The 25,483-nt window shown below is 40.8% G+C and overlaps 1 protein-coding gene across 1 annotated transcript in view; it reads left to right on the top strand.

Annotated features, from left to right (window-relative positions):
• Window positions 1-25,483, top strand: part of IQGAP1 (IQ motif containing GTPase activating protein 1) — a 75,131-nt gene that overhangs the window by 16,942 nt on the left and 32,706 nt on the right. Inside the window, exons 3-11 of the mRNA XM_010572220.1 lie at window positions 10,141-10,297; window positions 10,669-10,746; window positions 12,427-12,503; window positions 15,273-15,340; window positions 16,349-16,462; window positions 16,888-17,066; window positions 17,741-17,831; window positions 18,287-18,450; window positions 24,482-24,566. Coding sequence (XP_010570522.1) covers window positions 10,141-10,297; window positions 10,669-10,746; window positions 12,427-12,503; window positions 15,273-15,340; window positions 16,349-16,462; window positions 16,888-17,066; window positions 17,741-17,831; window positions 18,287-18,450; window positions 24,482-24,566 — 1,013 coding nt within the window. The remainder of the gene's footprint in view (window positions 1-10,140; window positions 10,298-10,668; window positions 10,747-12,426; window positions 12,504-15,272; window positions 15,341-16,348; window positions 16,463-16,887; window positions 17,067-17,740; window positions 17,832-18,286; window positions 18,451-24,481; window positions 24,567-25,483) is intronic.

Below are 25,483 nucleotides of genomic sequence, written 5' to 3' on the forward strand. Positions count from 1 at the left end.
AAACCAGAAACCCAACCCAAAACCAACCAAACAACAACAAAAAAAACCCAAACCAAACCTCCATGGGCAGGAAAATGTTGAGTCGTAGTGAGTGCTTGGGTATGCCATCTGACTGCCTTGCTAGTTTTGGATGCCTGTCTGGTGTATTTCAGTGCAAGAGAAGAGCAGGGAGCCAACAGTGAAGCCTATTTGTTACATGGTGGTAGCTGCACTGTTTGGATGAAGTTAAACTTTGGTAATCTTTGCTAGCTAGTTTGGAGATGTAAGCAATAAACTCTTGCAGGAACCTCTTCCTTCAAGAGCAGTAAGCAAAAAGATATCTTATTCTGATTAAATGAAGTGGGAGAATGCAGTGCTGTAGGTCCAGTGTAAAGCTTGGAATTACAGGGGTTTATTTTAAGACATGGTATACTGTAATAGTTCGAGGGATGACTTCCCAGTCTTTCTGTGGATGACTGTGTATAAAGAACTGTGTTAGTTCCCTGTGAGATAACAATATCCCCAGTGATCTCAGCCTTGATGTTCTGGGATTAGCTCATTTAACCATCACTTGAAGGCCTGCTCTCACAAGAGCTCATGTAGAATCCCAGCCTGACATGCAGCATTAGGCGAAATGATCTTGACGTTTGTGTATCACAATTCCATTCCCTTCCTAGTGACTTGCCTCTACTTAAAATCAAGATTGTTATTTCCTTAGGGAATATGTTGGCAGTCCCTTAGCTGACTGAGTGCTGGAAGTAGGAGCCTCTCTCTGAGGTCAACAGGATGTCACTGCAACAGTGGGATGAGTTGTAAGGCTCTCACCACTTAGAATCTTTTTTTTTTCTGAGCTGTGTTTTTTAGCATGAAATACTGTTAAACACTCTTTCTTGATCTATATGCATTCAGGATTTAGAAAAACTTCATAGTCTTGGACACCGTGAACGCTTTATCTTCAGCAGGCTGAAGGACTCCAGTGTGATCTCTTGCCTCTTTGTTTTCATAGCAGAGGGCTGTTTATACTGTTTATATTGACATACAGGTGTTTGTTGCACTCATTATTGGACTCTTAAGAACCTACAAGAGTGCCAGTATTCATTGTGCTGTGAATACTTTCTGAGAGTACAAATGACTTTGGTAGTTGTGAGAGAGATCTTTGAATCTTGTCAGCAGTTTTCCTAAGCTCCACTTGCAGCTTTTGCACAGCTTCCAAGTTCCAGCCATAGTTAATGTTTGAACAGCTCTTCAGTCATTCTTCTAACAGTATCCAGGTACCTCTCCAGGTCTCTGTGTAGGCTGAACAGTGCTGCCTGGAGTTGCCCACATTTTAAATGTTAGGGGGTCAACACTCAGAAGGGGAAGCAACTGGAAATAACTCTTTAAGATCTTCATGGCATTTTCGGTACATCCATTCAAATTGCACCTTTGCCATTTAATTTTGGGTATTGTGAGATTTGAAGAAATGAAGATTGCAAGATGCACCTTTTTTCTGTATATGGATATAGCAACAGGCAATGGGTGAATACCCACAGGATTACTTTGAAAGTGCAAAGAGATCACCTTGTTTCAAGAATTTATTCCCACAGTGTGAGTATGCACAAGGAGATCACATTTTGAAGATGTGTTTGGAGAATTTGTCTATTTCATGGTTATGAGAAGGACATGTGTAAGGCAGTTCAACTGTGCATAAGGCAGTCTGACTGTGTTAGTAGAGCACAAGTTTAGGCAGGCTTATTTTGCTAATTAAAATATATTGGTATAGTATACAGACAGTGTTACAAAGACTGGAGGATAGTACCATGTGCGCCTGGAAAAAGAATCAAGCTCTGTGCCCCTCCAGTCCACCTCTAGACCTCCTTCAGGAGGAAATAAAGCATATTCAGCCTTCTTGAAGAAGACGACAACACCCTTCTGAAACGTGGTTGGTAGGGGACCACTTGAAGCAAGCAAGGAGTGCTGTGGCACTGACATGCTTACAAAGAGAAGACTCCTGTGATTGTGACCCATGATCAAGAACTCTGTGGGCAGTGCTCCCAAACCAGAGGCTTGGAAGTTTGCATTGAGGTTCTGTTTGCAGCTTTCCTGCTAATGGAATTGGTGAGGTGCGCAATAAGCAGAATACAATGTGATCCTGTGGACAAATGAGCTTCAACCAACGCTTAGCATTAGTACCAGGCTCTGATAAGAGTGGTACTGGTTATCCTTTAGCATGATATGTTAGTGTTACATACTTTATCTTCTTAGAGTTCTTAATGCCTGGAAATGCTGAAGCGTAGCTCTTGAGGCCAACACAGTAGAAGTGATCACCAGGTGCAGACCCAGGTGGTGTGTTGGGCCTCAGTCTGGTCTCAGAGTTGAAGAATGTCACTGGCTAGGTCTGTGTACAAAAGGAAGAACCTTTGTCTTGAAATTCTAGCACAGCTGAAGGTTAGAAAAAGTTATTTCTGGTCTCTGCAAATAATTAACTTTACCTTGAAATTACTGCTACTTAGGGATGACCAAGAAGTGAACTTTCCTCATTGGTTGATAATGGTCACTTTTTTTGACTGTTAATGCCTTCTGTGTTTTCTGTGCCATGTTCTGTTTTCTTTTTGTGCTGGAACATACTGCATGGTAGTCCTGTCATGAAATGAGCAGTGTTCCTTACAGGTTTGGTCCAGTTTTTTTTTATTATCTGCTCTACTATAATTGTTTATGAAATTGGGTGTTCTTGTAACAATTTCTGGAGAGATGGGTTGCTAGTTCTTCTTCCTCAGGCTTACCTATAATCAGTTTGAGAGAAAAAGAGTGACTTTTTCTTTCTTTTCCACGTTTTTTCCGTTGTCTCAGGGTTAGCCAGGCTTTTGACTTTTTCGCAAGTGTACGAGCAAAATGTGTGCCGTGTGATCAACATTAAGTTTCTGCTGTGTCTAAACTCCAGTTCTAGTTAACATTGGCCTATGATGCTGTTGAAAAATGACGCCTTTGTGTAACTTGTCACAATCCTTGATAATGCTGTATTAGGGGAGAGTAAACAAGTTGGTAGTTTAGATGACTGATGTTAATTTTTTCCAATCCTTGCTAATGGAGCAATGTTGCCTTTAGAAGTTTGAAGACAGCATTACTTGAGAGACTGGCTGCCTGACAATACTTGGTGTTACATTTTTATGGTCATGTCTTCTCAAGGAAGGCCTGGCTCTAAATTGCAGCTAATGGTAGTAGCTGTGTGTAGATACTCAAGGATCTTTTTCTAGGAGGGGGATCTGCATTTCGTAGCAGTAGGACTGACTGATTAGAAAGGTGCAATTACTACTTCAATTTGAGCCAGCTCCAGTAAAATTGGAGAGTCCGACATTACCTATGCCGTCATGTGATGCAATTTGATTGAAGAATTAATTCTGGGTTAAAAATTCTCTTTCCTGTGCTGGTGAGAGGGAGGGAGCATAGTGGAAACTGGAAACTGTCAAAGTAGCAAAAAAGATTTTAAGGTTTCTGTGGAAAGCTTATTGATGGCATATTGTTCTAATGCCTGAGGTCTAAAGGGAGTAGAGGTTGCTGCCCATCAATCAGGTGTGTCGTGTCCCCGTTCCCCCCCCCCCATCCCGTGAGACTTGAGAAATGCTTTCCTCTTGTTCATCTGGAAATTCTGCATTTATTTCTGCATTTTAAGGATGACAGGTGCTAATTTTAATATGAGTATGTGAGCTTTTAAATGTAAAAGGTAATGCGTAATGCTTTCTGAAAACATTGCTTTGTCCTCTGGCCTAGCAAATGGTTAAGCAATGCTGCACCAAGCATTATTGTATGTAAATTGCCCTAGTTCTGTAGTTATATTAACACCCACTTAAGAACCTGTTGAAACAGGTATGAGTACATTGAGACAACTTATGTTCTAATTATGGGCTATTTATCTTACTTTATGGAGATGCTTAAACAGAATTCACTGCCTCTATGTCCTTTGGTAAGGCATTAAATGATTCGGTTGCATGTCTGATCTATTTTCATTTTAGGTCTTCCTAGGTTGAACAAAGTGGGTGGGCTTTTTTTGTTGCCCCGATAAAGTTCTTGGGAGGGTATTATGAACCTCATTGCTAGCATTTGGACTCTTTCAGGGTTTGAGTAGCTCTGTGTCCTCTCAGGAGTCTTTGGTTGTAATGATCTAAGGCATGCAAATGATGTTACAGAAACCTCTTGCCCCCCTCAGAAGGAATGGGGAGAAGGGTTGCTTGTGAGGGCATGGAAGAGTTGGACTAGATCTCAAGACGACCCTTCCAGCCTCAGAGATTCTGTGAAGGTTGGGTTGAAGCAGCACAGGAAACACAGCTGTGTGGGATAAGGGAAGAGCATCATCTGAATGATAGTGTTTGACTTGCTTTACAGTATCTTTTGGATAATGGTCCAGAATTTTTAAACTTAAGTCATGTTTTCTCTATCACATATTCAGTTGCTATCTGCATTTTTCTAGAACTTAAAGTTCAAGAACTAAGTTTTTTGAGAGAAAAGCAGCAAAACCTAGGAACACGGTAGTTTGCAGAAGAATGAGTTTCTTTTTGTAGCTCCTGTACAGAAGTTGGCCAGGTGTTCCCAGAAACCTTTTGTTCCTGGTAAACACTACTCCTTGTTGCCTTTCCAGGCTCCCCATCCTGCTTTGGGTTGCAAGCCCCCCTTTTCTTGGGCTCAGGCTGCACTCTACAGTGTAATAGTGTCTCATTTGGGATTTAAAGTGCTCTCCAAGTTTAACTATTCTTCATCTGCAGTAGAGGCTTCTTTGAGAACATTCTGTTGGGGAAGCTGTGGCAACCAGCTTGATTTTTAATCCCTTTAGGAGAGTGTTTGCAGTCCTACTTATAAAATTAACCTGAGGAAATATGACAGTCTAAGTCACAAAACACTGTATTTATATCATGTTAGAAAGGAAAGGTACTAAGTCTCTTACTGTAGGACACTGTTGAGAAGCTTGCAGGAAAGCTAATGCTTTCCAGGCAAAACTAGGCTCAAATTAGCAACTCCCTGTATATACTTTTCCACTTCAGAATTGTTACTTACCATTTAAGTGCACTATACCTGAAGTACTAAATGCAAGGTTCATAAGACTTTCTGAGGTTATTAATGCTATTTTCACTTGGACTAGAGCGACTGAGCATCCTTTGCCTTGTGGAAGCTTCTCTAATATGGGGTGTTTTGATTTATATCTTCTTTGGAACTCTTCTGATATGTAGGCCCCACCGTCTATGACTTGTATGTGTCCTGAGTTGATGCCTTCTGCACTCCTATCCCTTTACTACATAGAGTTTGTAAGCTGTTCACATTGAATACTGAACTCCTGTCAAAACTTGTTGAACTGGTTTACTTTCTGTAAGTTGTACTTTGACTCAGTTCCTTACTCACTTAACATGTCCTTCGGGTTGTATTTGTTTTCTGTACCTTACAGGCTTTGCATAAACAGCCTTCCTATTGTTTTCCTGAGTTAGGTGGCAAGGAGCTCAAAGACAAGATGGGAGAGAACATGGCTGCACATCATCTGGTGTTTGGTGGCTAGCTGGTGACTTTCTCATATGTGAATAGAGGGTCCAAAGGAGGGTGACAAAGGTGATCAAACTGCTGGAGAACCTGCCCTGTGAGGAAACACTGAGGGAGTTGGGTCTTTCCACCTTGGAGAAGAGAAGGCTCAGAGGGGACCTTGTCACAGTTTTCCAGTTTCCTTTCCAACTTGGGCTGTTCTGTGATTCTGTGAATAAACCAGGCAGTGAGACTAATTATCATTTCCAGTTAGTCAGGTGCTATCAAAAGGCACATAAATCAGTCATCTGACTTCTTGCAGCTTTTTAGGAAAGCAAGTAGAACCCATACAGAGTGTGTGAGACTTGAGGCTTGGAAATGTCATTTTTATATACCTTTCCAAATAGTGTTTTAGGTGCTTCTCCAGAATATGAAAGGATACTTCTTGACTTCTGCAGAGTATTCACTCTTTTGCTGGGGTGTGTGTGCGTGTGTGTGTAGTTTTTCTCCCTCTGTGTCCCCCTGCCACGTAGTATTGCAGCATCCCATTTCAAGTAACGCTTTCTTCAGTAGTGCTAGGGCCCAGTCATTTTTGTGTAAAGTTTCTCAGCCATTCCAACCAGCTACCCGTTTGCTGATTGAAAGTTTCTGCACAGAGAGCCTTTGTAATCTGGACATTCAAAGCAGAGGCTAGAATCATCATGTTGTACATTTTATGAAGAGTTTTGTGAGACGTTAATTAGGAAACTTATTCTAGTTTTGGGGCTTGGGAAAGACTATCAGGGACTGAGGCGACTGGAGAATGAGAAGCCAGCAGAACCTGGAAGAATCTGGAGTGTTGCTGGTTTCCTGCAGAAAACCACTCCCTGTTGTGGGAGGGCTGTCAGCAGGAACATAAAACTGTTTCTTGCTGTTGATTTTTGTGAGTGGTGGTTCCTGAGAAATGTGTAGTTTCCCTTTTCTCTTCCCCCTCCTTCTAGGCTCTCCTGAAATCTCCACTGCTGCCGACCTGTTTCTGTGATTAGTTACCAAAAAGCTTCGTGGCACCATTTGCTTGCTTGTGCTAGCTTTTCAAAGGTGTCACCTCTGCTGCTTGGAGCTGTAGAGAAGCCAAGTGTGAGGAAGAGGCTTTCCTGGGCACAGGGGATGGGTCTTAAAATTGAGTAGTTTGCATTCAGATGGAAGAATCAGTAGAACTAAGATTTGGGGACTGTAATAGTGGCTGATTGTAGGTACTTTATGATGAGCAGCTATGGAATGTTAGTTTTTCTTTTTTAAATAACTTCACATTTTTCTGTGTTATCTGGAGAGGAATGCAGATATGGAAAACAATCTGAATAACCAAAGAAACAGCGGTGAAGTCAAGCTCTTTGTAAAACCTCTAGTGAATCATGAGTATTCTTTCAACAATGAGGTTGTATGCATAACTGTCTGCTGCAGAATGCACAAATAGGAAAATACCATGAAGGATTAGATCTTTAAAAAAAAAACTCAAACAGAAGTGCAAGAGGGATGAATTAAAAATTTGAGGACTTTATGCTGTATTTGCTCTGCAGCCAGTTTTTAGATGCTCTTGGGTGTAGGCATCGGAATTGCTACAGCTGATTTTAACTTGTGTTAGTAGAAAAGGCCATCTGAGGATTAGTGGCAGTTGAGCTAAATAGATGTGTTTGAATTATACCTTTAAGCAAATATCAAATTAGAGCAAAGAACAAAACACTAGTGTTATGCCTTTTTTGTTGTTTTAAGAACACTGGCTTGTTTATCTTAAAAGGCAGATGGCCACTTTATGTACTACAAGACCACATTGTATACTAACATTTCAAGTAGAGAGAGATGGAGAAGTAATAGACGTGACAACTTGACTGGCATTCCCCTTGAGTTTGAGTAGTGAAGATGTACATTAATCTGAAATGTTTGTTTTGGCAAGCATTCTGTTTATGCTAACAGATGTGAAAATGGAGGAGCTGTGGTAGAGTAACACTAGCTCTGTGGTAGGTTAAAACCAGTAAACCTTAAGAGACAGTTGAAACTGTGAATACAGGCAAGGCAATTAAGGTGATTGTCTAAGACTGAGTATCTGCACTAGTCAAGTTATGTTTCCTTTGACCATTAAAATACTACAGCCTGTGAGATTTTTAATTTTCACTGACAACTACCTGTCTTTTCTAATTAGAAATGCAGTTTACTGCCTTCTCAGGAGAGATGGAAAAACTGGCTGTGGTGAATTTGAATGCATCTCATCTCTGTTGTGTACTGCTACAGTATTCTGTATTTGAGATCAAGAGTAAACTGTGCAAAAAAAATCCCCCAAATGCAAATTAGTTTTTATGTTTATAATACTTCTTTTCTAAATTACTGTAAAGAAATCATCACGTATTATTTTCTTGTTGGGGTCAGAAAGAACGGTCACTTATTCTGTTGTCTTCTCAGATATTGCAGGTTAAATAATTTTTAGCTATTTCCATTGAGCCTTGCATGCTGGGCTGAAAATTGGTGGTTCAGAAGCTGATTCATGTGTAGTTCATATGCTCCTGCCTTAGATTTCGTGCTGTTTATCAGAAAAGGTGGAGCAGGCTGATGTCAGTGACTACAGTTTCAGTCATCTGATTTCAGTCTGCTACCAAAGGGACTGTCAGAGCACCAAGCTGGTTCTCAGACTTTATTTCAGCAGATGGAATGCACTGCATTCTTCAGGCTTCTCACTGTTAAGTTTATCTTGGCTAATAAAAAACTTCTTTCCTACCTTATTCCTGCTCTCCAGTTTGGAAGAAAATGCAGACTGCAGTGACAAGGTTAGGCTCATCAGTGTTGTGTACAAAAGAATAGTAATGCCTGACTTTGCTGTTCCCCTTTGTATACACCCCACAATAACATTAGGTCTTACAGCTTTAAACTTTGAATTTGTTATGTCTGCTATACTCATTACACATTTTTAAGTGTCACAGTTGTCTTTTAGGATACAATCCCTAGTCTGTAGTTAAGCTAGATCAATGACCTAATATTTAGCCATGTGTAAAGCCTACGTTATTTGCACAGTCCTGTTACTCAAGCTGTGACCACCTGTGTGCTAATTATAGGTTACAGTTATGCTAATATTGGTGTTACCCTCTAATTCTCTAATTTTGTCAGCCTCAATTTTTGTGTTTACTTCCTGAAAAACTGAAAGAGGGGAGCATAGCACCCATCTATGCCAAAATGTGCTAGAAACAGCACTATTCAATGAATCCCCATGAAAACACTGCTTGGAGATGTCTGTTTGTTCTTAGTATCCATGGCTATTTTTTGTATGTATGTACAGTGCTTGATTTTAATCAGAATATTATGAGGCATGAACACACTTCACAGATGTGAAATGTCTGCAGTGTTAGGTGGTCAACAGAGCCACGCAGTGTTCCCAGGTGTGTTTTACAGGACTGATTTCTGTGAAATTGTGTTAATTTACTACAGTTATTCATTTAATCTCTTATCACTTGCATCCAGTATGGTGTTTCGCTGTTATTTTGCCTGGATTAATACAGAGCTAAATAGTTTACAGTTATGTATGCATCTGAAAGAGTATTTAGAATATTAAAATTCTATTTGTTGGGTTCAAGCAGGATCCTCTACATATCTGTCTTTGAGATTAGTCCCAGTAATGTGGACTCATCATCTCCATGAGTCAAATTATTAACCTTGCTTATGTTACATTATCAGCTCTGTTTTATAGTATGGGCTACTGCTATTCTGGCCCACTATTGTCTTGAAAGCCACTTTTCTGTGATCTTTATTGATCCAAGGCTCATCCGTCCTATAAGAGCTTTAGAGTTTAGCTGCAAGTGAGGTGTGATCCTAAGAAAAATGCTTTAGAAATTGGCCCACGGCTGTGAAGCTCCCTTTTTCAGAGGACAGAACAGCCAGGGAGCATGTTGTCTTTGGAAGAAGCTGCATAGCTGAACTTGCCTCTGGTAGCCCTGTACAGAAGAAATACCAAGGTGGACCTCTGTTTTGAGAACAGTGACTTTTCAAATTATTTGCTGTTGTAATCTTTGCTTTTGTCATTAGGATCCGTGACACCATTAAATGAGATGGAAGAAAACAAGATAAGGGAAAATCAGCTGTTATGAGGAGAGGAATGCCTGTTTCAGTTTTTTTCCCATTTTTGAAATGTATAGTAGGGTGGGGAAAAATATATAGGTCAGGAAGGTAGACTTGATGACAACATTGTAGGGCCTCTGTATGACATCAGCTAAAAGAGCTTGAATAAGTGGTACAAAGTCATGAAATAACTAGTGAATACTTAATGAGACTAGAGTAGAGAAATGCTTGTGAGATAAGCCTGTACTCAAGAGGAAGATTTAAGTTAGTTAAGAGGACAGGTTGGCCACTGTGTCTAGATCAGAACCAGCTAAGTCATGAGCTGAAGGAGAAACATGATCGTGAGATGGTATCTTAATTACTTGTGAAACTCTGGCTGGTGGAATCCTTACTTCTCCTTAATATTTTGTATAAAGTATTACTGACTAGCACTTTAATGGCACAGAATGTGTGGTAGTGCTATACCTACTTTCCACCCCTAATGCTAAGTAAATAGTATGCTAGAGTGTGACAGCAACAGCAGCATGAACCTTGTTTAGCATGGGGTTTTGTTCACAAATTGGAAATATACTCATGTGACCAACTTTGTTCTTCTTGCACTTCCAGATGGATGGAGGCCTGTCTGAATGAGGAGCTGCCTCCCACAACAGAGCTGGAAGAAGGATTGAGAAATGGAGTCTATCTGGCCAAACTTGGAAACTTCTTCTCCCCTAAAGTGGTTTCTGTGAAGAAAATCTATGATAGAGAACAGACTAGATATAAGGTGAGAGGTGTTGGTGATAGATATTACTTTAGGTAGTAACCTAAAATAGGAAAACATGCACACTGAGGTACTGTGAGCAAATAAGCAGAATGTTAGTTTATATTAGTGCTACCTAAGAAGCTCCACCTTCACTCTAGAACATTGGTTAAGTGAGGGGGCGTGGACTCTTAGCTTTATATCTGAGCTTGCACTCATGTGAAAGAACTTGTCATACACAGTCAATATGATTGTACATAGAAGACTTCTGACTTCTTTTCTGTAAGAGTACTATTTTCACTATCTGTCTTAATGAATGTCCTGGCTGTTCTTGGCAGCTGTGGTATTTTGTTTCTTACTGCCCTCCCTCTTGTTCCTGCCTATTTTTATTTCAGGCAACTGGTCTCCACTTCCGGCACACGGATAATGTAATCCAGTGGCTGAATGCCATGGCTGAGATTGGTCTCCCCAAGGTAATTTCTATGTTGCATGTGCAGATAAATAATCTCAGAAAAGCTTTACATTCCATGGAAGCATTTGCTGTTGTACAAAAATCAGCAAACTTCATCTAGTTAATTCTTCATTTTCTAGATTTGCGTCCCTGTAGAAATTTTCTCCTAAAACTCCTAAAACTGCTGAAAGATTTCATTCTGCTATGTGTGTGAGAATGATCAGGAGCAAAATAATTCCTCCTTCTATACCATATCCTTAATATCACTAATCTTGCATAACATCTGCATTACGTTGTTCTTGCCATGCATTCTTTTGAGCAATATCTGAGCTACAGTTTGATTATGGAAGTTTTTTTAGAAATCTATGCTAAAAGAAGCAGTACAGCAGAAAATACTATGTTCTCCATTTCTTCAGATTTCCCTACAAAATTTTCACATCAAGTTGAAATGTTCCTGGTGTACCTTAATCAAATATAAATCACTGGCTTCACTAAGGGAATGGCCAGATAAACTCCTCTGATCTAATAAACACTGTTGTTGCCTGAAAATATATGGAACTTGGTAGTGTTGTGGTGATAGTCAAGTTACATACATGGATAGTAAGTAAATTTTTTAAACTTTTTTTTTTAAGCCGTTTTATGATTAGTCTCACCAAAACCAGCATTGCACAGTTTAATCTCATGTATGTTTTGTTTGCATACATGCTTGCAAATTGAACACTATATTTGGCAAAGTTTTTCAAATAGCTTGTTGATATTTACTAGTTGAGCCTTGCTGGCTGGCTTATGATGATCTTACAGGAGCAAATTTGGGATTAGGAAATGCTGAAATACGCTGTTAATGTTGTTAGGTGAAAATAAACAAGGAGGGAGCTAGACAGAGAGAAGTTAAGTGCCAGGTATGAGGCAAGATTTTCAGATTTAAGCGGATTTAGGGGGAAAATAAATGTGTGAGATGTTAAAGAAACTGCGCTGGGGTCCAGTACATTGACAAAGAGATATTGGTGCTTTAAGTATTTCCCCATGCAGAAGAGCCAGGGAACTGATGCTGTGGAATTGTGAGGGTCTTTCAGTTGTTGCTCTTGCCTTTACAGAAAGAGCAATGCTATTTTGTCCTCACAGGCAACAGCAAGGAATTTCCGAATAACTAGAAAGTAACGTATCTTGTCAGCACTTCTGAATGAATTGACACTTCCAGTATTAGCCCCTTGTATTCAACTTTGCATTTCAGACTGTCTCAAAGCTTTTAGGTCCAGCTAACTGAAAATGTAGTATGCAGACCACCCCAGTGCTGGTCTCAGTTTCCCTTGTCACTGTCTCTTCTCTTGCTTCTCAACCCCATTTAGTCCAAACAAAATCCTCTTTTCTGTGTTCTAAGTATTTTTTTCATCTCTTGGCTTTCACCAAAGTCCTCGCTAATACTTCGTGACCCAGTATCTTGGTGGGCACACAAAAAAAGGGTGTACTCATCCATGTGTAGAACGTGGGCAGGGAAAGGGGAGCCCTGGTTTAGGTGGTAGAAACAAAAGGATTGGCTCTTCAAGTAGGAGAAAGGTTGGGCCAGGGCAGAGAAGCTCGAAGTGTTTTGTTCTGTGGGCTGCTTCATTAGTGTACTACAGAAGAATTGGGCCTATCACAGTTATGTGATTTGGCTATATAAGGTGAGTATAATTCAGACTGCTAACTTTGTTTTTATCTTCAGATATTCTACCCAGAAACTACAGATATCTATGATCGCAAGAACATGCCACGCTGTATCTATTGTATTCATGCACTCAGGTAAGGCATGCTAGGCAGAAATCTAATTGCTTCTGAAATCTTTCTGCAAAGCTGAAAGGGGAGAGAGCTGAACTGAAGCCTAGATGAGGACAAATTTTCTAGCAGAACAATCTTACCAGGTTGGAGCAAAGATCCATGAAGCCAGTATTTTGCTTTGGGCAGTGGCCAAATCAGATGTTGAAGGAAAAAGAACCAGTCAAGTATGTTGTGATTACTACCTTCCCATCCCAGTTCTTGCACTCCCTCTCTACTGTTTGAGGCGGAGCAAAACATTTTGGGACTTAAAGGAAAGCCTGAAGCCCTAAAAGGTGTTTGTGAGAAACACAAGATACTAGTTTATGTAGGGATCAGTCAGATCACCGAATGAAAGCCAGTGTGGTTACAGCATTGTACTGCAGTGTGTTTATCTTGATGACCACAGTAAGTGATCAACCAAGAACTGTTGTTGAAAGGTCTCTTAAATTTTAAAATCTCACAGAGACTGAGTAGGATAATCCCAGTTCCTGAGAAAACTGGCAGGATTCATTTGTTGATGCTTTGCTCTTCAATTTGACAGGGTGGCACATCACATGTGTGTTTGATTTTTTTGTTTGTTAGTTTTTGGTTCATTAGGGTTGTTTTTTTTTTCATCTGGCTAGCTGATTTGAATGCAAGTGTGACTTTTGGAACATATTGACATGTTTATTTTAAAAGGATTCCTTTTGTAGAATTTACTAGGTGATTGAATGCTGGACTGCATACATTTGGGTCTTCCTCTGTTGCTTGCTCAGTTTCAGTTCTCAAGAATGGCTTGTTACGCTCTCTAATCTGTTGGAAGTGTGAAATCCATAGAGATGGATTGCATTTATCTGAATGTTATCTGATATTTCAGATTGCTGTAGATTAAATTATTATTTATAGAAGCGAGCTTGATCCCAGCTTTAGCTTTAAAATGAGTTATCTCTGTAGAACAAGTCATTTGGGGTTTATAGAGCAGTGAGGAGTAGACATGTGGTGGAGTACACTGCCACTATCAAGACCAATGCTCCTTTTTGTTTACCTTATGGCAAAGTTCCTCCCTCGCTGGCAGCTTTGTGATAGCTACTTTATGCCAGGAGTTGGCTGGCATATATTCTTGTTACGTGTTCTTTGTTATATCCTGGCTGTTTGCCCCCGCCAGTAGTCCGAATTGTGGACAATTACCAAGCTTTCCAAGAAAATTGTTTGCTGTTGCTGTACTCTTTCTAGATCATATATTAGGAAAAGAAAATTAACTCATGGAGCAAAATTAATAGATGCAAACAGTTCCAGTAGTTAAGGCTGTAGAAGTTATAATCTTTCATCTAATAATACCTTTTCCATACTACTTAATTTTTTTCAATTGTTAACCTTTTTTGGCTGAAATGTTCTGTAGCCAATTTCTCTGCAAAGGCAGCCTTCTCAAGATTTTATCATTTAAATAATTTTCCTTATCAAGGAAAGAAGAGTAATTCTGATATGTAAATATAAATATGGAAAAGGATGTTTTATTAAAAACTTACTCTTTTTTCAAGCTTAGTGCAGAAGTATATTCCAGTTAAGACATAAAGATCTAGAATGCAGTTTTGTTGACAGTCTGTAGGTCAGAAATGTTCCGGCCTTTTTTTGTGTGTGTGTTTTGTTATATGAAAAAAATCTGCTTGGATTTATAAATATTGGAGATTTAGATTTGGCATGTTGAGGTCATGTGAAAAGGTGGGATTGCTTACTCTCTAATTTCCAAACATGTTAAAACTGAGTTTACTGGAGGAATAGATACTTACTTTATTAATAGTTTATTTGTAATGTTCTTGTATAATTAAATATTTTAATGGAGGGCACATTTCAATGATCTGTGCTGACCCGGCACAACAGGCAAAAAGGAGAGGAGTTGCTTCTCTTTCCCCAGTCCCATTTGTCCTTAGCTGTATGGATTCATCCCTCCTTTGTAGCAGTTCAATTTCTTGTCAGGCTCCAAGTGAATACATTAACACCATTTTAGTAAGCCAAATCAGTTTAGTGAATATTTCCCCCTACTCAGCACCAGTGAGGCTACACCTGCAGTACTGTGTCCAGTTCTGGGTTCCCCAGCACAAGACACACATGCACAGACTGGGAAGAGTTGAAGGAAGGGTCGCTAAGATGATTAATGGACTAGAGCATCTCTCCTATGAGGAAAGGCTGAGAGAGCTGGGACTGTTCAGCCTAGAGAAGACAAGGCTCCGGGGGAATCTCAGCAATGTGTGCAGCTGTCTGAAGGGAGGGTGCAAAGAAGATGAAGCCAGACTCTTTTCAGTGGTGCCCCATGACAGGACAAGACGCAACTGGCACAAACTGAACCACAGGAGGGTCTCTCTGAACATCAGGAAACACTTTATTTACTGTGAGGGTGACCGAGGACTGGCACAAGTTGCCCAGAGAAGTTGTGGAGTCTCCACCCTTGGAGATATGCAAAAGCCATCTGGACATAATCTTGGGAAACCTGGTCCTATGTGACCTTGTTTGAGGATGGAGCTTGAACAAGACAAACTTGAGAGCGCCCTTCTAGCCTCAACCATTCTGTAATTCTGTGAAGATTTCAGACTGGTGGACCAGTTATGTGCAGCTGAGGGGGGAAGAGAGGTGTCAGCTCACCCTCTTGGTGATTATGAGCTGTTATGTTGGCTTACCTGAGTGGCTTCTTGAATCTATATCTCCTAAAATTATCTGTGTCATGTCAGAACCACAAGGAGAAATTACTAGTTCTGATTTTTTGCTTATTTTCTTTTCTAGTCTGTACCTGTTCAAACTGGGTCTTGCCCCCCAGATTCAAGATTTATATGGGAAGGTGGACTTCACAGGTAAAAAAAATAAAAAGTGCTGATATGTGTGCTGCCTTTATCTAATACTATACTACACGCTATATAGATCAATTAAAGGATTGTTACTGTTGATATTCTAAATGCAAATTATATTTAAAATTAATGGCTATGAGGAATTTTACTAATTTAAGAAAAAGGTTTGATTTGGGTGCTTCTGAGCCAGGCTGTTAAATAGCTATCCATTTGCTAATCATTACTTTTGCAAATAACAGCCCTTTAACTTTTTTGCCACTGTTGTAAGATGCTTAAACCTTGCCTCCATCCCTTTGGGAGAGGTTTCAGTTTGGAACTTGGTGAATGGTTCTGACCTCCCTTGACAGTTTAAAGCAGAGGTGCCATCAGCACCTCCGAAGAAGAGTTTACCAGCTAATCTGCTGCAGGAGATTCCAGCACAAAGTCTTATGTCCACATGCCTCCTCAAGGTTTTAGTTCCTTGATTTTTGCAGAAGTGTCAAATTCTGTTTTGTGTTAGTGAGGTTCCTGCCTGAGGGCACGCATCTGATTTAAAAGGTGTATAAACTTTATTTTCCTGCAAAACAGTTGTTGATTGTATCTATAACATTCCAAACTATCAACTCTCTTCTTGAGTTGTATGGTATTTAGCAACAGCATGTCTTGATATCCTCCATTCACTTTTCTCATCGTAGTCTCTCTGCTATGAGTTTTCCTGACCTGTTGGCAGATGTAGTTGAGGCACCTCAGAATGATGGAGTCTGTTTCCAGCTCCTCATGAGAGTTGTGTGTTGTTTTCTAGTGAGAGAGACTGCAGAATATTCCCATATGAGTTTCTGGGAGAAATGTAGATTTTAGGAACGTGTGCGAAATGTCTATCAGTTTTCATTTATTTGGTTTCACTTACTGGGTTATATTCAAAGTATTATTTAAAGAGTAATTATAACTTATTGTAGTTATCCTAATTTTTTTTTTGTAGCAGCAGTTGGTATAACAGTGCTGATTCCTGCATAACATTTTTTATGTGTGTTTCAGAGGAGGAAATCAGTAATATGAGGCTTGAACTGGAGAAGTATGGTATTCAGATGCCTGCCTTCAGTAAGATTGGAGGAATTCTTGCAAATGAACTTTCTGTGGATGAAGCAGCATGTAAGGAAAAATGGAGTTTCATTTTATGTGATTATTCAAATCAGCAGATTAGATGTCTCTCTCTCTCTTTTTTTTTTTTTTTAAACATGTTGGTTTTAAAGCCCCCTGTTGTGAGACAGTACAGCCCTTCTGACATGCCTTTTGGAAGACTGGGAAAAGGGTTTTCTTCTTTCCCTGATGTATTTTTTTTTTTCTTTTCTTTCTGGAACATAATGATTTGACTAGCTAGAGTATTGTACTGGGAAGTAGGCTGCCTTTTTTTGTCAAGAACACAAAACTGTGATAGAATGAGAGGTGCTTTGGTAATTCTTTTGCTTTCTGGTTAATTTCCAGATAATTCTTCTGCTCTTTCCAGTGAAGTTCTCAATTTTTAACAGAGCTGCTGTGTTTGGGACTAACTGGCAGACTGTGACTTGTTTTTTCAGTACATGCTGCTGTCATTGCCATTAATGAAGCAATCGACCATCAGGTTCCAGCTGACACTCTTATGGCAATGAAGAACCCTAATGCCATGCTAATAAATCTTGATGATCAACTGGAATCCACTTACCAAGACACACTCTACAGAGCAAAGCAAGACAAGATGGAGAATGCTAAAAATAGGGTAGATCAAATCTTTCAAACCATCTATTTGTATGCATTGCAATTTTGTATTGCAGTGTAAAATGTGGGGAGTTCACAGAATGTGTGTTAGTCCTGTATGTATAGTGTTAGGTGGAGTTACTCCTGGTGGTATTCTAATATGTTCCACAGTAACCTGTCTTCCTATTGTAGAAGACAGGCAGCAGTTAGCTGTGTTACTTTGTTTAGCTGTCTGAAATATGGGCCGCATGAATACAGAATTCATGTCAGCCTTTATATGTTGGGAATGCTATCCCTCTATTTTCATACAATATAGATACATTTTTCCAAACAATGAAATGATGAGCAAAACTGACTGATGCTCTCAGAAGGGGTCAATGTTGTTTTAGAATGTTGTGTATCAAATGGCTAGCTATGTGTACTGCTTTCTGTGTTGTGGAGCTCTACTGTGTGTTCATATAGAGCAATTACATTGAAATAAGATGTTTCTGGGCTGTCTGTATCAGAGTGTGAGTATACTTACTTTACATGTATTTACTTCTAGGGCTTCTTTTTGCATGTGTAGAGGTAGCCGATCTATGACCTATCACAACTCTATATAGATATACAGTTATGCTCCCTGACTTTTTCAATGAGAAGATCTATGAGGGCAAAGGAAACTGTAGAAACACTGATTAGTTTTTATTTCATCTTCAGATTGCCTCAGAAAATTCAGAGAGAGAGAGAGATGTGTATGAAGAACTTCTGACTCAAGCTGAGATTCAGGGAAACATCAATAAAGTGAACAGTAGGTATCATGCTAAAGTAATCGTCTTAATTGGAGTAGTCTTCCTCACTTTCTGTAATGCTAACAAAAGTGGAAGGTAGTTCCCCTGTTTTTGTGGTTTTTTTTGGTGGTGTTTGGGGTTTGTTTGTTTCTTTGCTTGTTTTGCTCATCATTAGTAAATAGTTGTAAGCTGAATTCATTTTGACTTCTGTTGCCCTTCCTTTAGGAAATGGATTGTCCATGTCGCTGGCCCCCTCAGTTCTTCATCTTGAGTAATGCATGCTATTTCCAACCTTCAGCCCCTTTTTCAAGTACTACTTTGCAATTGACTTTAGAAGTCTTCCCTTCAGATTACATGCCTAACTTGCTATCTATCGGGTCTAGCGACTATTTTTTTTTTCTGAGCAGTAGGTTATGTAAACCATGGGACTTCCTCAGGTAATGTTTCTCTCAAAACTCTGCTTTACTGTTGCTAGCACATGCAGCCATATCAAAGATTGACCTAGCTTTGGAACGAGGAGACTCATTAGCACTGTATGAAGCTTTGGCAACACCAGCCCTGGGACTCCGAGGATTGCTACAAGAAAATTGTGACTGGTATTTCAAGCAGTTTTTGAGTGATAGACAGCAGAAACAGGAGGTATGGAAAAGTCTAGATTACCCTGCCTGATTCATAAGGTTTTTCCCCTGCCCTCCCCTTTTCATCATACCACTGCATACTAATCACTTGCTATATACCTGCATTACAGTTTAGTGTTGGTTTGAAAAAGTTAATGCGAAGAGACAGAAGCATACAGTAAGCATATTTATCATTTAGTTTTCATCTCTGCATATGAAAGGCCAATATAATGCTTGTATGTATGTATACTTAAAATACTTTCACCAAACCTTAAAATATTAACTCGTGTGTGCGTATAGAACCGTTGTAATATAGGTTTGTCTTCCCTCTCATTTTACTGTTGTCAGTGCCCAAATAATGTGGATATTTGTGTTTTATAAATACCCATCAGGTAAGCATATACTGCTTTCGCTGTGGAGAATCCCACCATACACCGTTTGTAGACACGGTGCTTCAGGACATGGTTTAGTGGTGGACTTGGCAGTGTTAGGTTAATGGTTGGACTCGATCTTAAGGGTCTGTCATGGTTTAGTCCCAGCCAGCAACTAAGCACCATGCAGCTTCTCACTCACTTCCCTGCCACCCAGTGGGATGTGGGTGAGAATCAGGAAAAAGAAGTAAAACTTATGGGTTGAGATAAGAACGGTTTAATAGAACAGAAAAGAAGAAACTAATATTGATAATGATAACACTAATAAAATGACAATAGTAATAATAGAAAGATTGGAACATACAAATGATGCATAATGCAATTGCTCACCACCCACCGACTGACGCCCAGTTAGTCCCCAAGCAGCGATTCCCCCACTCCCCCCAGTTTATATACTGCGTATGACGTCACATGGTATGGAATACCCCGTTGGCCACTTTCGGTCAGCTGCCCTGGCTGCATCCCCTCCCAACTTCTTGTGCCCCTCCAGCCTTCTTGCTGGCTGGGCACGAGAAGCTGGAAAATCCTTGACTTGGACGAAACATTACTTAGCAACAACTGAAAACGTCAATGTGTTATCAACATTCTTCCCATACCGAACTCAAAAACATAGCACTATACCAGCTACTAGGAAGACAGTTAACTCTATCCCAGCTGAAACCAGGACAGGGTCTTTTCCAACTTAAATGATTCTATGATTCTATAACTAAGGTTAACCTTGGCTTCTCATTTCAAGCGAACTCTTTAGTGGATTTTATGTGCAGGCTGCCTGATCAGGCAGAAGTAGGTGAGGCCTTCCTCAGACAAGTGGAAGATGCCTTGTGTTCACAGGCCTCACTCCTGGGGAGCTTGAGCTGCCTGATCTGCTGTAAGGGCAGCACAGGAGGGTACAAGCAATCGAGGACATTTCTGGAGTGTGCTGGTGATAACTTCTTGGCATATGTAAATGAGGAGTGGATGAGGGAAAGTCCTTTGCTGGACCTAATACAGATGAGAAAGAAGTACTTGGAGATGGGAAGGTCGGGGGCAGCCTTGGGTGCAGTGACTATGAGATGGCGTGATGGTAGAGTTGACGATCCTGAGAGGAGGGAACTCGGTAAAAAGTGTAGTCACAGCCCTGGCCTTCAGGAGAGCCTGGAGACATGTTCGTGGATCTGTTTGGAAGAATCCTGTGGACTACGATCCTGGAAGAGAGATCCAGGAGAGCTCATTGACTTTTCAACAATCATCTTCTCCAAGCTTGAGGATGGCATGTCGCGATGAGCAGAAAGTCAGGCAAAAGTGGCAGGAGGCCTTCATGGATGAACCAAAGAAATTCCCACAAAGCTCAAACAGAAAAAGGAAGCATACAAGAGGTGGATGGAAACAGGGTCAGGTGACTCAGGAGGAATATAGAGATGCTGTCTGAGCATGTAGGGTGGGATTAAGAAAGTCTAAGCCCAGCTGGGCCTGAATCTGACAGGGAACATGAAGGGCAGCAAGAATGACTTCTACATAGATAGATCAGCAGCAAAAGGAAGACTAGGGAAAACTTGTGACAACTGCTGAATGGGGCACAGGAGCAGAAGACAGGGAACACAAAGGCTGTGGTACTGAATACCTTTCTGGCCTCTTATTTACTGATAAGATTTTTCCCTTGGGAATCCCAGGCTTCTGACACTAGTGGGAAAGTATAGAACAAGGAAGACTTACCCCTCAGTAGAGGAGGATCAAGTTAGGGAGCATATAAACAGCTTGGACAAGGGAGCTGGTGGGCTGCATTTGTGAGGGCTGAGGGAGCTGGCCTATGTGATTGTGAGGCCACTCTAGGCAGTCTCTAAAAGTTGAGGGAGATTGGGGGAGGTTCCTGAGGACTGGAGAGTGAATGTCACTCCTGTCTTGAAGGGCAAGGAGAATCTAAGGAATTATACGTCTATCAGTCTCACCTCAATCTGTGGGAGGATGATAGAGCAAATAATCCTGGAAACAATTACCTAATATATGAAGGACAGGAGAGTGGTTAGGAGTGGTCAGTGTTGATTTTTGAAGGAGAAATCATGCTTGACCAATCTAACAGGCTTCTACAAAGAGATGACTGGCTTGGTGGATGGGAGGAAAGCAATGGATGTTTATCTTGACTTCAGCAAGGCTTTTGACACTGTATCCTATAATATCCTCAGACAAATTGTTGAGGTGTGGGCTAAGTAAGTAGACAGTGTGGTAGACTGAAAAATAACTGAACTGCCAGGCTCAAAGGGTTGTGTTGAGCAGCATGATGTCCAGCTGGAGGCCAGTCACTAGCGGTGTACCCAAGGATTGGTACTGGGACCAATACTATTTAACATCCTCGCTATTGGCCTGTAAAATGGGACAAGGTGCACCCTTTGTAAGTTTGCAGATGATACAAAGCGGGGAGGAGCAGTCAATATACCAGATGGTTGCACTGCTATTCAGAGGGACCAAAATAGGCCATTAAGAATCTCATGAAGTTCAACAAAGACAAATGCCAAGCCCTGTGCCTGGGGGAGGAAAAACCCCATGCATAAGCAGCACAGACTGCGGATAGATTGGCTGGAAAGCAGCTTTGCAAAGAAGGATATGGGGTGCTGGTGGACAATGACTTGATGAAGAGCAAGGAATATACAATTGTGGCAGAGGAAGGGGCCAGCAGTGTCCTGGGATGCATTAGGAAGAACATTGTCAGCAGGCTGAAGGAGGTGATCCTTCTCCCTCTACTCAGTGCTGGTGAAGATGATAGCTGGAGTACTGCACCCACTTCTGAGGCTCCGCAGGACAAGAGACATGGACATACTGCAGCAAGTCTAGTGACATCTGAGAAACTGATTAAGGGCTTGGAGCATCTGACATATTAGGAGAGGCTGAGAAAGCTGGGATTACTGAGCCTTGGGAAAAGAACGCTTTCAAATAACTGATGGGAGGGAATAAAGACTGATCCAGATGCTTCTCAGTGATGCACAGTGACAGTATAAAATGCAGTGGGCACAAGCTGAAATTCAGGAAATTCTACTTAAGCATAAGAAAAAACTTCATTTACAGAGGGTGATCAAACACTGGAACAAATTGATCAGAGAGTTTGTGGAGTCTCTGTCTTTGGATATACTCAAAGCTCAACTGAACACAGTTAGACTCACAGAATTGTTGAGGCTAGAAGGGGTCTCTCGAGTTAGCTTGTCTTGTCCAACCTGCGTGTTCAAGCAGGGTCCCCTAGACCTGGTTGCCCGAGATCAAGTCCAGATAGCTTTTGACTCCATAACCTCTCTGGGCAACTTGTGCCGCTCCTTGGTCACCCTCACAGTGAAGTGTTTCTTGATGTTCAGAGAGACCCTCCTGTGGTTCAGTTTGTGCCGGTTGCGTCTTGTCCTGTCATGGGGCACCACTGAAAAGAGTCTGGCTTCATCTTCTTTGCACCCTCCCTTCAGACAGCTGCACACATTGCTGAGATTCCCCTGGAGCCTTGTCTTCTCTAGGCTGAACAGTCCCAGCTCTCTCAGCCTTTCCTCATAGGAGAGATGCTCTAGTCCATTAATCATCTTAGCGACCCTTCCTTCAACTCTTCCCAGTCTGTGCATGTGTGTCTTGTGCTGGGGAACCCAGAACTGGACACAGTACTGCAGGTGTAGCCTCACTGGTGCTGAGTAGAGGGGAAGGATCACCTCTCTTGACCTGCTGGCAACGCTCCTCCTATAATGCAGCTTACACTACCATTAGCCCTCTTTGCTGCCAGGGCACTTCACTCACTCATGTTCTACTTGCTGTCCATCAGGACCCTCAGATGCTTTTCTGCAGAGGTACTGGGTAACCTGCTGTAGAGCAGGGGTTTGGACTGGACTATTTCCAGAGATTCCTTCTACCATCAACTATTCTGTGATTGTGTCATTTTAAGCAGTCTCACTTAGAATGTAGGCCTTTCTGGGGCTGAAGAAACTCTCCGCCTTAAAGTTTCTGGGACTCAATTGTAGTACCTAACTAGGAAGCAGCTTTCAAACAGGGCCCCTATCCTTTTGTTGTCAGACTTTAGCGCAGCTCATTCAACTTCTCAACTGCTATATAATTTATTATGGAGCAGGACTGAATGCAGCTGCAGTAGGAGTTGCCTGGCTGTGTGGCTGTACCTATCTCATGTGACCTCATATATTCTCCAACTTGGGACACTTTCTGCATAGGGCTTATTTAGGATCACATTTCTAGTAATTTAGCATGTCCTCTTCCCTGAACCCCTGCAAAATCTATCTGCATCAATATATGTTTATATATATAGGTACATAATACCTTTCTTTTGTAGACTGTTACAGCTTTTTCTGCTGGAGTGCAGCTTTTTTGTGTTCAGAAGGATTCCTCAATCTGAAAGGCATACAGCAGTACTTCAGAACTGTTCTTGATTGCTTGCTTATTTATTTTATTTGGGTGTGGTTTTGGTGTGGTGGTTTGTTTTTTTTTTGTTTGTTTGGGGTTTTTTTGTGATGCAAGATTTGTTTGGTCAATAGCTAGATGATGTTCCTTAAAGAATAATTCCTTTATAGTGAATGTGCTGTTTTGGGATACTCTTCCTGTCAGCCAGTGTACTGCTATACTTTGTGAGTGTTCCTTAACCTGGGTTTCTGCGTGAATGATGGAGCTGAAGGGTGTGTGTATTGCTGTTATACCCTTCTATGGGAGTATGAGGACTTCTACAGCACAGGCAGCCCCGCAGCTGTTGCTATTCAGAAGACTTGTTGTTTATCACTGAAGAGAGATCTTCACAAGCTATGTGTCTTGGGACCTACAATTAAGATAAAATAGGAAAAGTGGAGGCTTTTTAAAAAGTCCTCCCAAGCTTTGGTGTGGCAGAAACTCTCCATAGTTGTCCAATGATGTCTCTAGGGATGAAATAGGAGCAGGAGGATTTTTACCAAGTTTTTTAGTAGCCACAAAAGACAAGTTGAGCTGTTTTCTAAACTGCGAAGTCAGATTGCACATTCTTCCAGAATGTAATTGAAATGTCTTGTTACGTAAGTGTGGTCTGTTGGTGCTTTTGGAGAATTATCATCTTTACCGTGTGAACTATACAAAGGGTCATGACCTGTATGGCTACTACCCAAGTTATTCAAGTCCTCCTGCTCCCCAGTCACTCAGTCTCGTTTTCTATTTGTATTCAAGTGGTACCATATAGTCCAAGAAGCATGTTGTCCATTTTTGATGTTCTGCTAACTCTTTCATTGCTCAGAGGTAAAATGGAACATTAATTAATGTATCACTTCATGGCAAACTACACAATTACTAATTTCACTCCAGCATGCAGCTCATGTGCAGGGAGTCTTTTCCCACATAATTGTTCCCTTTGTCTTAAATGTTTTATAATTTTGGAAGCTAAGTCTTGCCTTTAATTGCTGTGTTCATGGGGCTGCACTTCTAATACTGTAAAAGGCATCAGGTTGTACATATACAGTCTTTCAGCATATGAACTGAGAATCTAGTGAGCAATTTCTGTCTTCCTCACATATGTGGCATTCTTTGTTTGCAGAAGCTATGTGGCATTAGAGTGTTTTAAGGAAAAGCTGGATTTTTTTTTTTTTCTTTTTATTAAGCTATTGGAAGTGAATAAGCTGACATCATTTCACCCTCCTGTTTTTTTCTTTTTCTCAGGCTGGCCTTACAGGTCCTCTGCAGAAGGAAGAGTTGCAGTTGGGAGTGGATGCTGCTAACGGGGCAGCACAACAGTATCAGCAAAGTAAGGATCAGCAGAAATTACTGCAGCAAAGTGACCATGGATGTGATCAAAAGGATGAGACAGCACAATATTTGGGTCTATATGGGGATAAATGAGGTCTCTCTCAAACAGTTATGAATGTTTTTAAATACTTCATGGCTGCCAAGAACATTTAAGAGAGATGGTTGCCCTGATTATTTGTAGTGTCTTTTATCCAGCTGTTGGAATACTGCTGGAGATAACAGCATATAATTTGAAATATTAAGAAACATAGAACTTTTGCATCCACCTTAAATAATTTCTTTTTTAGAATGCTTGTATGAGTTTTTGTGCTCTGGATCTGTGAAGGAAATCTGGATTGATCCATGAGGTGTGAAAACTAGGTTACCTGCTGACCATTGACGTAAATCTTACTTGGTTTGAGCTACAGAACCTTTAACTGTTTCTAAATATCAGGTAGCAAATACAATGCAGATAGCGATGGCCGATTGCTTTTTGATTGATGCTTCTGACACCATGCAGAACTCTTTTGTGGAGAATAATATTCAGTTCTGGCTGTGCCGGAGCAATTAGTTCAATTTGTAATAGGTAGAAAGGAGACTACTATAGATCTGGGGCGAGAGGGTTTAGAATACAAGAGGAAAATAGTGAATGCCTAATAACTAGGCTAGGAGGCTACATTTGAAGTACCTTACTTGTTCAGCATGGACCTTGGCATTTGTTTACCTACTTGTGCTCTTTTAAAGTTAGCCACCATGTACCCGCTGTAGAGTGCCTGTTTCTGCCTTGAGCAGGATAGATGTAGACAGGAAGAAGAAGTTGCTACTACTCATCCATCCAAAAATTTGCAATTTTGAGGCTTCTTACTGTCAAAGACAGAAATGGTGAAACAATCCTTTGATAAGCAGGCAAAAAGGTGAACTGTTTTTAAACATGAG

This window comes from Haliaeetus leucocephalus, unplaced genomic scaffold (genome assembly GCF_000737465.1).
Source record: "Haliaeetus leucocephalus isolate CR32 unplaced genomic scaffold, Haliaeetus_leucocephalus-4.0 Scaffold339, whole genome shotgun sequence".
NCBI lineage: Eukaryota > Metazoa > Chordata > Aves > Accipitriformes > Accipitridae > Haliaeetus > Haliaeetus leucocephalus.